General features: G+C 38.6%; 1 protein-coding gene across 2 annotated transcripts; it reads right to left on the bottom strand.

Moving 5' to 3' along the window:
* Window positions 1–299: 299 nt before the first annotated feature.
* On the bottom strand, window positions 300–10,016 carry LOC139948718 (serine/threonine-protein kinase 16-like). Of its 2 annotated transcripts, none has more exons than XM_071946990.1 (8): window positions 8,788–9,315; window positions 7,313–7,631; window positions 6,435–6,657; window positions 5,701–5,843; window positions 4,365–4,485; window positions 2,860–2,955; window positions 2,391–2,515; window positions 300–432 (listed from the first exon to the last, which is right to left on the bottom strand). In XM_071946990.1, exons 2-8 carry the CDS (start codon window positions 7,474–7,476, stop codon window positions 306–308), a joined length of 999 nt encoding a protein of 332 aa, XP_071803091.1. In that variant the 5' UTR covers window positions 7,477–7,631; window positions 8,788–9,315; the 3' UTR covers window positions 300–305. The 2 variants fall into 2 exon arrangements, with proteins under 2 accessions (XP_071803091.1, XP_071803092.1); XM_071946991.1 differs by lacking the exon at window positions 300–432 and adding an exon at window positions 444–1,590 and having other exon boundaries at window positions 8,788–10,016.
* Window positions 10,017–18,257: the final 8,241 nt, after the last annotated feature.

The raw sequence follows: 18,257 nt of genomic DNA, 5'->3' as shown, positions 1-18,257 counted from the left end.
CAACTTCAGAGAAGTTAAAAGTGTAGTTTCCCATTATTGTAACTCTAAACCCCACCCCAGGGGTCGGTTTCACAAAGTCAGTCAAAAACTTAGGACTAGTCCTAGGACTGTTCAGGAGTTAATAAAAACTCAAAGATAGTCTTAAGTTAGGACCAGTAACTCATCCCAACTCGAGATAAGACTAGTTTTAACTCATTTTGAAATCCACCCTGGTGGAGCATCACCTGCAATCCTATGAAATACCAGAGTGCTACCATTGTGTAACACCATTAGATGCATTAGTTTGACCTTTAACCCATGACCCCCTACACCTTGTGCTCCATCTCTTGTAGCATTATATCAACCTGTTCTACAATCCATGCCACTGAGGGTCTCTCTATAACCTCCACCACGATAATGGAAGACACAAGTTCTTTCAAACTAAACGAGTACCTGTACAGAAAAATACCATAACACAATCAAAACTTTTGTTCAAAAGATTTTCAAATTAAACTTGAGCAAAAAGGTAGGATTTCCTTTCCTCTCAAAACAACCACATGCCTGTATGCTTTGTTTTTTAAAGGGCAAGGCATTCTCTTCTAGGTAAAAATAGGATATTATAAATGTCTTCTGGAGCATTTCAAGGGCACCAAGGCAATAATAATAATTGTGGTATAATAGCACACCTGTCCGTCACCCAGTGACGCTCCTGGCGCTGAAACATTAGTATTTCCTGCCAGATGTGGGACTTCGTTTGAATTATGAGACCTAATTCTGCTGATAACACCACGTAAAGCTTTTACAAGGTACTGTGGCGCGATTTGCTGCCGATCGAACCAGGAACACCAGGGCGAACCCCTTCTCTTTTCGATAAGTGCACTGGGTTCTTTTACATGAGTTACATAACACATGACCAGGGGGCATGGAGGCAGTTGCCTTCGCTGTCTCCATGAAGTAACAGGCCTGCAAGCAATAGCTTTGAACTCGCCTTAAACTTTTGCTCTACTACTTTCAATATTTACAACATAAATCTGACACATTGGATGAGTTTGTATTAACTGTTTAAACTGTAAGTGCAGTGCAACCAATCATAGAGTCTGTTCTAAATCTATGAACCAATGCCCACTATATTCAAAACACAAGTATACACTTCTCAAAAGCATCACCAGCGATTAACCAATTGGTACAATGTAAAACACTGACAGTCTTTAAAAGAAACTGACATTTAAGAGACCTTCGGATTCCACAAAAATGTACACAGCTGTGCAAGTCCATCACGCAAGATTTCTTGTTTTAGTGTGATGCCCAACTTGCGCAAAAAAAGTTTTGTGAAATCAGTGGCAGGAGGTGATCATTAATCCAACACCATGTATGACATATACATGAAATGACATACCGGTCCATGTATGAAATGTACCACCAGTCGCAAAGTGATGACCAAAAAAAACTGATATTCCCTCAGAAACTGAATTTTCACATTTTAGTTTTGAGATAATCCCATGGTTCTAATCCACCCCATGTATGGAGTAAAGAATCTGGATGATGTTGGGTCTAAGGTTGGGATCAATAATCAACATTGATGATATAAGGTTGCGCACCAGAGGGGAATACCTACCATCCAATCATCAAAAAGTGTAGTAAAAAAAAGAAGAAACAAAATATTTGGCTTATTTAATAATTAATTATAATAATAATAATAATAACAACCGCATTTCTATAGTGCCTAACACCTCCAAAAGAAAGTCTCTAAGCGTTTAGGGGAAACAAAAGAATAGTTAAGTATATGAAGATTTGAATAGATATGTTTTGAGATGAGTCCTGAAACTTGAGATCGTAGTAGTGGATGTTTGATGTGAAGGACCTTGCAAATTAACAGCTTTTCTGGGGCTAATAGTGGAAACAAGTTTATAGTTTTCATAACCAAGTTTGTTTTGGAGAGGGGGTTGTCTTCAACATTCAAAAGTACCGTAAGATCTCATAGAATTAGTCGCAGGAAGGTGTATTAGTTTCTGGGGTTTGTTTAAAGTGTTGGGTACTTTTTGTAAGACTCAAAACACAAATGTCTACAGATTTACATTAAACTTACAAGGTTTATGTTACTGATGGTGCAAAGTTTCCCCTTAAAAATATTATTTGCTGAGGTGCTATAGTTTGAGGAATGAGTAGAACAATTTCACACACCGAGACAAACATTGTATCAGCATGTATAACGGATTTACGATAGTCTCCTCAAAACATTGCTCTGTGATTTTAACTTTTTTCCTGCTAAAGTTGAAACTTTTACGGGTAAATTATATTACAAACATCTTCATTCACACTGAGAAGGGGTTTGTGTCACGGCAAAAATCATTATCTAGACAAGGAATCAAAACCCTTTAAACCCATTTTGGAAAGTAAGATTAATTGCTTACCTTGTAGTGTCTGGAAATTTGAAGTTACGTCCAAGGACCGCCAAGTGAAGGCTATCACCTCTCTGGTAGACTGGCTCAAAGGGTGATTGTAGGAATGCCATCGCGTAGAGAAGACACCCTAATGACTAGATGTATAAAGGGATTAAATGTCAGAGGACTGGAGCAAGTTTAGTTTTAGTTTAGTTTTGTGTTCAACATAGAGGGCTTGAGTTCTGTAAAATGACATCAGAGTGCTGTAGCAAGTTTAGTAAAGCATGATGTAAAAGGACACCAGACTTAACTTACAACCCAAAAGTTTGAAATACTTCAGTCTGGTGCATCATCCAAGACACACAATAGGTACATTCCTGATCATTACACTGATAGAAGTCATTAAGTTTATAAAATGACCGCAAACTTTTTTGAGCTTCTGACATGAAAGTAAAAGATCAAATAAAAAAAATAAGGTCAAAGGTCCTTTTTTACTCACCCAAACGTCTACTTTCTCATCAATTATTGTATGACTTTCAACGTGGAAGAGTTCTGGGGCTCGAAACAGCATACTACACTTCTCTGCTGCAAGGTCCTAAAAAATAAAATTTAATCGCAAGAAATGTCAATATAATTTCTTCATTATACCTTAACACTGATGCGTATTAGTTATAATAGCCGGTGGCTAGCGAGGCAGTTTGAATCCATGGTAGTTGGTACCATTTTTGTTTGACTCTAGTAAAATAAAAATAATAATAGTTAGGAGTAATGCTACAAACTTGTAACACTATGTAAAACCCATAACTGGTACATTTGTGCTTAAAATGTGTGGCACTATTGTGTACTGCTAATAATGTATTAATGATTTTTATGGTTGAACAAAGAATTGACTAGCGTGGGATTCGAACCAACGACCTCCGGATTAACGTGCCGGCGCTCTACCAACTGAGCTATCTAGCCCTATATTGACGGTGTCCCTATTCTGTCAATATCTTTGTTCGGGGTGCCAGTCAGAAGCCATACAACCGTTAACTGCCGTGTAGCCAGGGATCACACCCAAATTACAACCTGGGAAGCGGCAGCCAGGGGATCACCTTAAGGGGATGCGACTTTTTGTTTCAGATATCAATATAAACCACAAGGGAAACTGACCGGGTAAATTTTGAAATGATTTTGGGGGTTGAACAAAGAATTGAATAGATTAATGTATTAAGTGACAAACTACCAGTCAGGCTTATGACTGATGATACCCAAGCCTATATCCGTTTAGACTGTATCCCTGGGGGTATCCCTGTGTCAGCCCCATGAGTAGGTGACAACAACCACTGGAAACAAAAAGATTGTAGCCCAGCAAAGGCCTTCAGGCCACGTGTGCCTGAGTAAGTGAATGCTTATAGTGTGTTATGCTAGTAATGTTAAAGGAACACATTGCCTTGGATCAGTCGAGTTGGTCTTTGAAAAGCGTTTGTAACCGTTTTTTTTTATAAAATGCATGGGTAAAAAGATGTTGTAAAAGTAGAATACAATGATCCACACAAACATGCCTCGAAATTGCGTGGTTTTCCTTTTACCTCATCGACTAACACGTCGGCCATTTATGGGGGTCAAAATTTTGACTCCCATAAATGGCCGACCATGTTAGTTCGCACAGTAGAAGGAAAACCACGCATTTTCGAGGCAAACTTGTGTGGATCATTGTATTCTACTTTTAAAACATCTTTCCAACCATATGCATTTTATAAAAAACGTTTACAAACGCTTTTGTTTTGACCAACTCGTCCGATCCAAGGCAACGTGTTCCTTTAAGTTAGTAACACTTAACAATGTGTTAAGTATGTGACATGTAACACTTGTGACCTGTGCTCATAAGGCTTGTCACACGTGACACTTGTGTAACATACAACACTTCAAACATCTGGCTAATAACATGTATTGCTACTCGGGTGTGACGCGAGTATCATGTCACAAAAGTAACAGCTTTTTCTCCCCGTTACAACAACTCACTTGTACAGCGAGAGCTTGCGATCGACCTTTGACCTCTAACCGTGCAGGTGCCATTGAACCAAAGTCCATGATGACTGGCGTACCATTGTCCGACAAAAGAACGTTTCCTGGTTTAATATCTCTATAATAAGTAAACAAAAACAGATTTAGTTGTCGGAAGTGAAAATTACCTGTCAACAGAACATCTGAGCAAACGTACTCAATTGTTTATGTGTCAATAACTCAGTGTTGGAGACCAAATCAAACTCGATTATGTCATTGATTTAAGAACATCTGTTGTTCTTAGGTTCTTCCGATTTGTCACACAGTCCAACAGCTGTGTCAACACACCAAGGTAAAAGACAAACAGAATCTCGGTCTTAAAACACAAGAATTACAGTTTATTTACCACTTCAGTTAGCGTGTACAAAGTACACACTGAAATTTGGGTAGGCATACACACAGCTGTGGAGGCTTTTAATTACACAACAGAATAAAGATCCTAACAGCCTTCTTAAACTGGGTCAAATTGGGGAATTTATTTTTAAAGAGAATAAGTAAACATTTACATACAGTTTGACAGCAGGCATGAATAAAAAAAATAATAGTGGCTTGTTGTTGCATACACGTATAGCACGCATATTTGTCACTAAGTGAAGCTCCAGGAGCTAAATTATACAGTATTTTCCTGCAAGGTATGTAATAATAACAATAATAATGGCTTCTTATATAGCGTTCAGGTCCATGACGCTCATGGCGCTCAAACATTATTACCCCTGGTCACTGGGCCTTAAATCATTCCTTAAACCATCTCAGCTCCCTGGGGAGTATACAGCCTTGTGCAACAAATGTGCTACTCGGCTAAATCAATCACAAGAACCATCTCTGTCCTCACAGGTACCCATTTATCTCTGGCAATGTTGGTGAAGTGTCTTGCTCAGGGACACTAGTGTCACGACTGGGATTCGAACCCACACTTTGCTGAACAGAATCACCAGAGCTTGAATTCGCTGCTCTTATCCGCTCGCCCACGACACACTACACATTTGATTAATGAGACCTTCTCTTTTTACATAGCAACTTTGTAATGGTTTTACAAGGTACTGTGGCACAATATGCTGCCAATCAAACCAGGAACACCAGGGCAAACCCCTTCTCTTTTCCAAAAAGGGCACTGGTTTTATTTTATATGCATTACACAACACACCAGTGGCTGTTCGACCCATCCGGAGGACAAAGCATCATTAAATAAGGACACTGTGTCAAATTCTATCAACTGTTATGAACAGATGTTGCAAGATCTGTAATAACTTCAATGAAAAGTGAATTGTTAAGTTACTTTACTTGAACATGTTACCTGTGAGCAAGAGGTACCGGGGATGCCTGGTGTAGTGCCCTGACTCCATCACATATTCCTCTGAACAATCTGAGTAGTCTGTGTTCCGATATGAATTCTCCTTTTGTAGCTAGTCTGTCGAGTTCATCTTGCAATGTGCCTCTCTGAAAAGAGAATACCAGTAGAAATTACGGACGATTGCTACAGTTTGTGATTGTGGTGTCGTGCAGACATGTGAGACTTTCTCTTTTCAGCTGTTTTCCTCTTTTGGGGTTTTGATTTTCCTCTTTCTTACTTTACTTTCTGTGTACAAAAGTATAGGAATAATCATTTCCTCTTTTTTTTCTTGCCCGGTTTTCTCTTTTCCTTTTTTTGCATGGATAGTTACTCGCATGTCTGGTCATGGTCAAGGGTTTTAAGAGCACTGAACTGAAGCTTTGATGCATCTGATCAGCAGAGTGTGGGTTCGAGTCCTGGTCGTGACACTGTGTCCTTAAGCAATCCACTTAACCATTGCTTCATCCTTCAAATAAGACACAAAGCTGTAGTTCCAGTGTTATAAGTGTTATAAAAGCTATCAACGCATGTATAAGACCCCAGGACACACTTGTCCCAAACAGAAGAGGTTTGCCTCTGTGTGTATCGCAGTGCATTTATCTTCAATCATGAAGGCTGCAATAAAAAGGACGAAGAAGATTGCTCCCGGATTTGTTTGTTTTTGCAACATTGACCCTGAACAAAAAGTCAACACTCACTCTGAAAAATGGTAAGACAATTAAAACTTCCGTCACACCCCCAGTACCACTGGTAACCTTCCATGCCTCTAATGGTATCAGATTGGGATGGTTGACTTTTGGATGGTACTCGGCTTCCTCTTTGGCGAGACGCTCATCCTCTCTCGAATGACACTGGATTCGTTTCAGAGCAAATTTCTTCCCGGTGTCATTGTCTTCGAGGAGATCCACCACACTAAAACCCCTAAAGGACAAGTAAAAATTGTGAAAATCAAATGTGTTTAATAGTAAAAACAACTAGTTCTTATACCATTTCACAATAACCTCTCAATGCACTTTTTTTTTATATATATATAAGTGTTATTACACACGAAGTGTGGGCCTTGGATAATACCGTTTACCATTAAGTGTCCAATGGCTTTAAGCAGAAGATATTGCTTAACAGCTTTCCACTTGCGTAGGAATACGTAACAGTCACCAATTGTGTATTTTGGCTGGTATGTAACCCTGTTTTGGACAAGCATAATGTAGCGCTTAGCTACTTTTTGTGTAATGTTTCAGGTCTAAAAACAGCTTCCTGACTTCCTTTAATATTTGAGTGAGAAATAAAACGTTGTTACATCAGAGGGAGCCATTTCTTACAATGTTAAAACAAAAGCTCTCCGATTGCTCGTAACCAAGTAATTTTTCATGCTAACAGTTATTGTTGGTAATTACCAATAGTGTCCAGTGCCTTTAAGCAGAAGACTGCTCAGCAGAAATGTGCAGGATATCAGTCACCAATTGAACATGTGACATGGTAGGTTGGTTGCTGTTCTTGACAAACATAATGTTGTTTTTGCTTAGCTACTTATTGTGTTTAAGCAGCTTTATGAACTTGGGCCCTGTGTTTCACTTACCCTTCCCCAAGTCTCCTTAGCACATAGAACCGTCGTCCTTCAAAATCCAACCGCTCCCTCGTGCAGTTACAACCCATAATCGCTAAGACGTCACATGTGACGGCAACTCCGACCCTAGCGACCGGATAAACAATCTGGTTCCACAGAACCCTTCCGAAGCTCATGGGACTTTTTAAAACTATTGCAGTCTGTTTAAGGTTTAAGGTTATTAGTTTTTTTACCAGAATAATTCAGTACATTTCCTGTTCATGTTTTTTAGATGATGCTTCCACGTAAAGTTGGATGATGCTTGGCAGAAATGTTCATCAAAACCTGCGAACTGAAATAATAAGACAGAAATTATTGCTTTAATTAGTGAGATGCACTTAGATAAGAGTGACCATAACGCAGCACAATTTTTAAATTTAATTATGATGTTAGTTTAAATTTAATCAATATAAAAAAAAATGCTTACTTAGTTGTCGTTGGCGCCAAAGTCGAGGCCCAGTATTTTCAAAACACATTTTGATGACACAGTTTATCTGAATATCTTTGTTAAAATTTTTTTCTAACATCACAATATCGGATTCCTTCTGCCACTGGTCCCACCTTGACAAAAATCTTTTTAGTTAGTAAATTGCTACCATTAGTTTTAATTAGACTTTTTAAAATTTGTCATTCTCTTGCTAATAATACCTCAATGCATGGACTGTCATGGTACGACCGATATTGACAAATTTTGAAAAAAATTAGCACAGGGCACAGCGCCCCAGTTAACTATTACTGGGTCTTGGTCTAAATTAGACCCAGTAACTGGGGCGCTGTACTTTTCTCGAAATTTTTCATTATCGCTAGTTTTTACAAAAAGGGATATATCTTATTGAGGTAAATTAGACACTATATTATTTCATATAGTAGTGGCGCCATACGGAAACTTTTCCCAATCTGTAGTTGCCTGTTTTTTTTTTAAGACAGTAGGCCTACCAAACAACTGATTTCGGCTGGCTAACATACTAACCCCTACTTAACCGTAGAGCAAGAACTATAATGGAGGGTCAACTAAATAATTAATATTCAATATTATTTTATTAATTTATAATTATATTTTATGTAATGATTATCATGATTATTTATAATATTAAAAATAAAAGAAACAAATGAGACAAATAGCGACCTCTCTCACTCAGGGAAAACCACCTTTCGACCCTGCCTAATATTAACAACACGTTAATCCCATATCCCCATAAAATTATAGCACACACTTGCTGATGTGGCTGGCCTCAGACAGACTCCGAGAACACCGCATACAGAGCAGGCAGTCACTGCCGTCCGTAGCGTGCATGACACGGTACGGTTGGCTGGGCTGGTGAACATGGAGCCCGGAGGAAAGTGGTGTGAACACAATATAATCAAATGTTGTGTTCAGGAACAGACAAAACTCCAACTTTAAGATTTTTCCAACATAGTTAGTAAGGAGGATATATGGCATCACTTACCTGTTGGAGAAAATCCATTAACCATATGTTAAATCTTTAATGGTAAAAACGAGGTAGTTTTTCGTCGTGAATGTGGATTATTGCAGATCGACATTACGATGCCTGATAATTTGTCATCACAAGAGGGCGGGCTTTGACTGGACACGACTTCTGTGTGATGTGGGTGTGGCACTCATTTTTCTTATGGAAATACATTTATTACATCGAGTCCGTTTGGTCCAACACAGCTTTCCCATCCTCAACAACAATGAAAAGTAGCATAATTATTTGTATGGTACGCTTTAAATACGTCATGTTATTAAAAACAAGTTATTAAAAACCAGTGATATCTGAGATCGCGCCAGATATTGTTTGCTCTCTTCAATAATTATTCCACTACTAATAAATCAATTTCAGAACTAAAAACCTAAAACTACAATTTTTATAATATAATACCATGATGCTAAATTAGTTGAACTGAATGTATCTATTTAGCTGGTAGTTGGTTATAGGCCTACTGTAGTTACTCTGTATAGTTTGCAATCTGGAATACTGTGAGATTGCTATGCAACCATTGTTTATCCCTCACTCGGTGAGTAAGAGCACACAAATAGTTGTTGATAGGAAATAGACTAGCTCATGTCATGCCTCAAAGAACTACCCCCCCCCCCTTTTTTGGTGGTGGTGTGGGGAGGGGGGGGTTGACACGTCAAAGTTGCGCTCCAAGATTCATTGGATAGGAGCGTTGTCCTCGGCAAATACACCCCTTAAAACGCGACTCATGACGTCATCGGGCGAATATCCAAATAACTTATAATCCTCACGGTAATACTCTGTCAGTTTCCGCATCAAATCCAAAGATATCAATTTGTAATAATCCACAATATGTGTTATTGCGTTTGGGCTTTTATATTCTGGGAACTGGACGATGTGGTCAACCCCTAACCATCGCAGTACGAATGGACCTTCAACTTCAAGATTTTCAAAATGGCCGATGAAATCGTATTTAATGTGACAAGGCCGTGAAACTTTATACTGTGGCATCCAATGGTCGTTAAATGCAGTGAGTCTGATGCCACTTCCAAGATCAGTAACGTATTGGATAAATTCAGTTAGTGTAATATTTAACCATTTCCCATCTTCAATGACTTCAACACCTCGGTAACGCTTGACAATGTCCCTACCGAAAGACCTCTCCCATATCCGTTGGAGGGGCCCGTGCTCATACAACACCCCACCGCGAAATTTACTCATGTACGCTGAGAGCAACCTACTCATCGGTTCTCGTACAAACAACACTTTGCGATAGTTTTCCAACCGGTCGTTCTGCTCTTCTCTATTGTAATATTGCAGTGACAACTTCCCAGTATTGTTACGTTGGTGAAGTGTACCCCAGATTTTCTTCCACGTCTTGCAGGACACCTTAGGAATGAAGTTGAAGATGATTTTATGATCATCGTTGACGATTAAGTGTGTGAGGTCGTTGTTTGTTGGTTCTGACACGTTAAGATGCCGACATTCTGCCGCCAGCCTTCGCTGTCGGCGTTCTTGTTCCTTGGACATGCTATCTTCAAGTCCCACGGTAGTAGGAGTCAGTGTAAAAGTTGCTTCATCAGTGTTGATGACTGGTGGCGTTGGTATCTGTGTTTTAGAAAACAGTAGTTTGAATTGGCATTTGGCTCTCAGTGTTTTTTGTCCAGGCCTGCACTTCTGTGGACCCGGTTCGATTCCCGGACCGGAGCCTTGCATTTAAAGGCAGTGGACAATATTGGTGATTACTCAAAATAATTACTATCATAAAACCTTTCTTGGTAACCAGTAATGGGGAGAGGTTGATAGTATAAATCATTGTGAGAAACAGCTCCCTCTGAAGTAACATATTTCTCGAAAAAGAAGTAATTCCCACCCGAGTATGCCTGTGATATTTTTTCACAGGACTCGAGAAAGTTCTGAGTACACAGTGATAACATACATCGATGTGTGAGTAAATCCAAAAGCTAATAATTATTTATCCCCGATGCAAATTTAACAAGCATACATTAGAAGCATCTTGTTATAGTTTTCAACAAACATACAAAGACAGCCCTATAGAGGATTGGGATTATTGCAAAGTGAATTGAAAACAACAAAATAATGGTTGAGAATTTATTTCCTATTGTACATAGGCTTACCTCTTGTTGTTCTGCTAAGATTTGACGGTAACGAAACGGGCGAACGAACTCAGTGAGGTAACGGTGGTTGCGATGAAGAAGCATAAACAACGCCGTAATTGAGAACAAAACGACGGCGCAGGCTGCGATGAACGCACGGTGCCTTGCGGTGATCATCGTGAAAATCTATAAAAAAAATAAGACAAACAGATAACCATGATCATTGTCGTTTATATATTAATGGATTTAGTTCATTGTGGTTTTACACAGGGTTCAACAGTTGGAATGAGTTATACACGACACTTCAATTCTGATTTTCTATTGTTCAAAGACTTTTATATAAAAATAAAAAAAAAATAGCGAGTAGGTGATGACACTAAGACAAGTTTAATGCGAATAGTGTTAGATCTATAATCATGCAAAATAATTCTCCGCCATCCAAGTAATAGAATTGTTACAGTCGAAACAAATCAACTTACAATTTATTTATTAACTACAGTTTTACGTCCTTAATTGTACATTACCCTCATTAGGCCTACCTAAACTTGATCATCAATAGGCCTACCTGCAAGCAATCTCCCAATTTTGGATGTATAGGTTGCAGGTGTGTGGTGCTGGGGACTCAATTATTATAATGCGCTCTAGCTTAACAATCGAACGGTTTAACCAAAATCTGTACCGTGGCTTTAAACACAAATCACATTGCGGCTGTTTCTGTTGTGGCCATCGTGGCGGATGTGGGTTGGTTTATTAAAGTTAATGTATGCCTCACCCCGTCCACAGCGTAATGTTTGCTTACCATGGACCATGGACAGAGCAAATTGCAACCTGTTACATCGAGGCGTTCTGATTTCCGTAAAAAAAAGTATATGTAGTCAGTCAATAATATCGTGTACTGAAGTGCTATTCACACGACAGCAGTTTAACTGGGGTCCCTTGCTTAATTTTAGCATGGTTGTAAAATGTAGCAATGTTTAACAAGATTTTGCAAGAGAACTTGTACAGTAGGAATAATATTGTTGTCCTTTCACGCAAGGTACATTTTATTTTATAAATTGTACAATCATGCTACAACAACAAGGGACCCTAACAAGCAATAGGCAACACATGGAAATTGGGTTGGTAATCCTGTTCTGATCAAGGAAGAAATTTCATACCAAGCAAAATGCTTAGCAGCTCTATGAAATTGGGCGAAGTCCTTGAACAAAATTTTCTAGTTTTAGAGAAACATTTTTCCCTGGTATTGTAGGATTTTTTTTCGCCCTCAGTTTTTAGGTAATTGTTTTTTTCCCCCACTGAAATAAAAACCTATTGCTCTAAAAAAAAAAACAGAAACAAACAAACAGACATTGTTTATTATCGTTTTTCAAACTGTCTTTCAAAGTTTGGAGTAAACTTTCCGGTACTTTTAATAGTGCCCTTTGCTTCAGTTTGTAGAACAAAGACCTACTCTTTCCGATACAGGTACTGATCATCTATACTTGATTATTATTCTAAAAATAAAAGCGCCCTCTAGGTTTTTTTAGTAGACAATGCAGTGGGCACGATGTTGTTTTCCTTCAGGGCACAAACAATAAACAAACCTGGAGGGTGGATGGGGGTTTCACTCACTAGAAACGGCTAAAAACTGAGCTAATTGTAAACTTTATTTTATATTACCCTTTCGTGTTATATAGGTAAGATTATGCAAATTCAACGAGACCCCCCTCCCCATTCGTCCGATCTTCCATTCTCTAGAAAGGGATATTATTATTGTCTTTAATAAAGAGCAGTGTTATCTGTCGCTGGTGTGGGAAGCTCTGCTCACCCCCTCAAACTAATGGTCTCTCTGCTCTGTCCAATACGAGGGGTGCCCAACCTATTGTATGCTATGCAAAAACGAGTGTGCCATAAAAAACTGTAGGCTACACATTATGGTATCTTGCTATTGTACTGTTTTCTTTGATCTTGGTCGCATAAAATTAATCAGCTCCTTTCTTGGGACAACACTCAATTTTTATGCTTACCAACTAGTTTTGCTAAGACAGCCCCGGAACTTGGGGTCACAGGTTTAAAATGTAGTGTTTTTTTTTATGCAATCTGAACTACCCTTGATATCCAGGGGCGAGCTCCCCCGCGCAAGCGCTGTTGAAAACAGCCAACCATGCTTTTTTACGGAGAAAAATGGACGCCGGACAAAAGTCTCTAAAATTTTCCTGAAACAAAGTCAGGTATTTACCGCAGTTCCGAGGATGAAACCCCCCAAAAGTGTGGTGGTAAGTTGAAAATGTTCTTGTCCTAGGAATTATTGTGCTGAAAATGATTTTCATCAACAATGTTTGAAGAAATTTGCGATGTTTTGGCACCCGGCGGCACTTTTAAAAACGCATGTCTGTTCAGTTGAAATTAGGTCGAGCGCCACCTATCGGCAGGGGTAGGAAAAGCACGTCATAACATTGTAATGTATCTCCATGTGCGGTTAAACTGTGACGAGAGGGAGGACTTGGTTTTGGATTCTTACATTATTAAAGATTATCTCTTCCAAAAATTACGCAATTTGACGAAAAATCCATGTAGGTAATTTATGTTGGATACTTTGTTATTTTTGTTTGTGTTTTCTTGCTCTTCTTGCTTCCCTTTTGCTCTTCTTCTGGCCTTGCTTGCTAAAAAAAATGCTAGGTTTGTCTGTTGTTTGTTATTTCCATTTCTTGTTGATGTTTCTTGCCGGTTTTTTTTGTAGGGACCCCAATGGAAATAAGCTTAAATTATTGGCTTTTGGGGGTTAGTTAAGTTCCTTGATCAATTTCAATAACTCAGGCCTGATACTTCACGGAGGCAATGAAAGCCGATTGCCTCTGTGTCCCCTGGTCATTGCATTGGTGCCCTTGAAATGCTACAGTAGAAACTTGCAATTTCATCATAGGGTGCCCTTTACCAAAAAGAAAATGCCTTGGTGCCCTTGCCCTTTCAAAAACGAAGCATACAGCCCTGATAACTATTCAGATTTTGATAGTTACTCTGTACCTCTTAGTCTAAGTTTGTCATGCATACACCTGGTCTCATGGAAATCAAACACACAATTACAATCCCGTAGCCGTAGTTTAATTTGAACTCAATTGGTCGGCGCAGTTACCAGATAATTAAAGCCTGTGTAGCATTTGTTTAAAAAAAAAAAACACGCATCGTAATAACAACCGACATACATCGACAGGCAAGATATTTCACAGGGGCAATGAAGGCAATTGCCTCCCTTCCCCCTGCCCTGATCATTGCCTTGGTGCCCTTGAAATACTGGCAGTAGAATTGTACAATTTCCTCATGCATGAAGGGTGCCTTTTGTGCAGGGGAAAATGCCCTTTCAAAACGAAGCACACAGGTCTGGGCATATTGATATACCCTGCAAGATTACACCGCAAACCAAAAATACAAGTCATTTTTTGTTTACCTTTCAAGGGACCATATAGTATCCAATGGACCCTTCCCATGAAAGATGCTAATTACATTCACGCATGCGTACAGACCCTGTTGGTTGGCAAAAGCCATAGAGTTGTGCACTAAGCAGACGCGCAAAGGCGTCTGCGTCACACAGCCATTACCAGTGTACAAAACAGCGCGATGTTCCCTCATTTTGCCAACCAAAACGTTAGGGCGCACGCGCCATGTGCAATTTACATATTTCATGGGAAGGGTCTATTAGTTTCCCGTATGAAATTAAAATGCAAGTTTCATAACAGTATTGCCATGTTTGAGGAAGTTTTAATAATAATAATAATAATAATAATAATAATAACTAGACTCAAGTTTTTGTCATAACAAAAACAAGGTGTTCGGCTTCCGGGAGCACAAAAATACACCCTGGTGGACAATTATCAAAGGAAAAACCCATGAAAATAGGCCTTTTCAAAGCATTTTACATGCACTTCCAGTTTAGAAAGGTCAAAAGGTCAAGAAAAGGTCACCAACATATCCATTTTTGTGAAGTACGTAAACCCCTTCCATATGATGTATAGATTGTCAAAATAGCTTTTGTGGTTGAGGACATAGGAACTTACGAATGATGACGACTGGAGAAGAGACTAACTAAACGAAAGGGAAATGTTTATTGAAAACGCCTTGAAAACAGACTACAAACGAAGCTGATATAATATTTTTAAAAAGGAGTAAAAAAAAAAAAAAAAAAAAAAGCATCAGTAACTGGTTTAGCTGGTTTCCCATCCAAGTACTGACCGGGCCCGATGTTGCTTAACTTCACTGATCGGACGAGAACCGGTGTGGTCAACGCAGTACGGTAGTAGTCAAAACAAAAAATGTATTTTTGACGAAAATACACAAAAAATCTGATTTGAACCAGAAGACAAGGTAAAAATGGGGTCATGTCTGCGAGGCCTTTACGGAGTTTTTAACGACCTTTCCGATTATGTATCGATTGTAAGAATCCATCACGTGGATCAAAAATAATGATTTTTTGAAATAATAAACTTTGAATTTTTATAACTCAAGAATGGATGCCGTCATCATGACCTAACTAACACATTATTCCACTCCTAATGCATATCTAACTATGTGCGAAGTTTCAAGTTCATACAAGTTTGGGAAGTGTGCTTTTGTTCGAGGACAAGGGACGAAGAGAAGAAGAAGATGAAAATCTGGATTGTTTTATTTGTTTGTTTGTACTAAAGTTTTCTTTAATCCGGCAGTTTATTTTAGCAAGACCACTCCTAATTGCTTGGGCCCTATACTTTAACCATTCTGTTTTCTTTGAATGTTTTGTATTGTAACATCCATGTTTGTGCATGGAGGTAGAAATAGATTAGTTTACGTAACGTCCTTTCCTACTAGAGAAAGTTTAAAAGGGCTTATGTTATTCCAGAGATTTTTTTTCTTTAACAAATAATCAAAACAATTGATGATTATGCTAAGTTCAAGAAGTAATAGATATTGTAATACTGACGTGAATTCCGTGGGCCCAAAACGCCCTTCACCCGGGGGGAGTGGTCGATCGATGTAACGTCTCTATTCTTCTCGGTGTTTAACCAAAACATGACCAATGTTCGTCATTTTGTACTGTTGTTTTCTCACATAATTAAAAGTCCCATGAATCACTGAAGTACACTGTTATTCTGCTGTGTAAAAAAACGTTGTGTAAAATATTTTTTAAACAACTTGTGTAATTTGTACACAACGTTGTGTACTCATTTCCAAGTTGTGTACAATGCTAGTTGTGTAAGGTAAGTTAAATATTATAAATCGATAAACCCTCCAAAACTGAATTTACACTACTAGTGTAAACTTTGAAGCACGTGATCAAAAAGCAACCAATCACGAAGTACCTTTGCTTGGCAAACAAAACGGACAAAACAAAATGGCTAACGTACTTTGCCGCTACTGTCGACAAAAGCAGCTAGGATTCGAAGATTTTGTTCATTGTGGCGGTAAGTAAATAACAATTCACTGGTTTTAACGAAGAGTACCGTAATAAGGACCATTTTGTGTGGGTATCTGTCAGTTGGCTTTCGGTAAATTAGCATAAAATTATAAGTTTTTACCTCGTCGATGACAACGGGTTACGCGGATCGTAAAGGCCATTGTTACAACGCTGCACACTGTGCAGCGAAAATTTAGAGTTTGCATGTAACTATAAGATTTTTAACCCTCCGTAGTCAGATCAATATTGGGCCCAAGAGAGACGTCAACCCATGAGAAGTTTGGTCATTCAATGCAGACACTTTTAAAAATAAGTTTGACAGTTTTAACGTTAGTTATTCAAGTCAGTTTTGCTGTATTTTCCGACTAGTTCTATCATTCAATCATGTCTATTTCGTCAACTCGACCTATCTCCAACTCAGAGTACATGTATAAAAATATTGATTTTTAGTCCCCCCGTGCACAACGCACACCGACAACCCGCGTGTGTTTCGGAGTGCTCCATGGTCTCACATGCACAGCATTGTGTGAAGGCTTGAACATTTTTCATGGACATTTTTTTGTATAGCTTCTGACGATTTGACATAAATTTTTCTTGCAAAACACTGTTTAGTTAGCTGAAAATAGTATTTATTTGGGCTTTTATAAGGGCTTGAAAATTATTATTCGGTATATGGAATTATTTGGTAAGATGCAAAGAAATTTTAACTGCAAAACATTGCAGGGAATTTTGGACTCGTTCGTTGTGAAAAAATGCAAAGCAACTGGAAGAAAAACAATTATGCCCTTTGGCTCAGCACTTACCTAAAGTGGTGCTGGTGGGACTAGCTAGTGGCCCCTCATGTTGTTTTGTGTAGGCCTACTCTCAGCTACTTGATTCTGTGTTTTAAGTATCTGTTCATCCAGACTATTTCAAAACTGTCTTTGTTTTTAAACAGGGTGGTACGTAACAGATATCCAACACTACATGACCAGCATTCCTGCATTGAAGCACCAGCCACTGCCATTCATCCTTCTCACTTGGTGGAACTTGCTACAGCCCAAACTAGTTTAGGATGAGTACTAGTTGGATTTTGAACGTCAAGCTATGGAGATTATTATGTGCTGGATGTAGAACAATCATGAACTATCAGCCACACTGTTCAATACACGCCTGTACTGTTAGGAAATGCAAGAAGAATAGCAAAAACCAGCTCCCTGGAACTACCAACATGACTATCTGGACGGACCGAGTAGATGAACTTGTTTCATTGGAGAGTTGAAAATGAACAATTGACTGCAAAACAGTATTTACAAGGGGAAGCTGGATGTTTGAAAAGTGGACAAGTTGTTTGTCATGTTGCATTCCTTTTTGCGTCATTTTATAACTAAATAACAGTTTATCTAAGTGACAAGACACAGCGTGTTGCTCTTGAAATTCGCAGTTGTTCCATAAAAAAACAGAATAAACAAGCAATATTAAAGACTTGCTTATTTGCGCAAAGCATTTTGGCCTTGGCCAAGTTCTCTTACGGACCATTTTGTCAACATGAGGTCGATATTGGCTGGTGACCAGCACACTTTTATTGTCATTTGTGATGAATGAATGTATGATTGGTGTAGTTTTGACCAATAAAATTTATTTAAATATCATAAAACAAGTTGCTGAATTATTTTCTCATTAAGTGTCTACACTTTACTTAAAAATGGGCGTTCCACAACTAAATATTAATACATTGTGAACAACTATAATTGTGAAAACAAATTAACTGATTGTTATGTCAACAGTTTACACAATAATAGTTAACCCTTTAGTCCCTGCACCGCCCGAGTTTGCTGAAATCCAATTTCTCAAGATTCTTGCAGTAAATTACTGGAATCGTAGTTCAAATTTTAAAAGATAGCCATGGCTTAAAGGAACACGTTGCCTTGGATCGGTCGAGTTGGTCTTTGAAAAGC

Source organism: Asterias amurensis, chromosome 16, assembly GCF_032118995.1.
Source record: "Asterias amurensis chromosome 16, ASM3211899v1".
Taxonomy (NCBI): Eukaryota; Metazoa; Echinodermata; class Asteroidea; order Forcipulatida; family Asteriidae; genus Asterias; species Asterias amurensis.
This window is presented reverse-complemented; position numbering and strand designations above follow the sequence as displayed.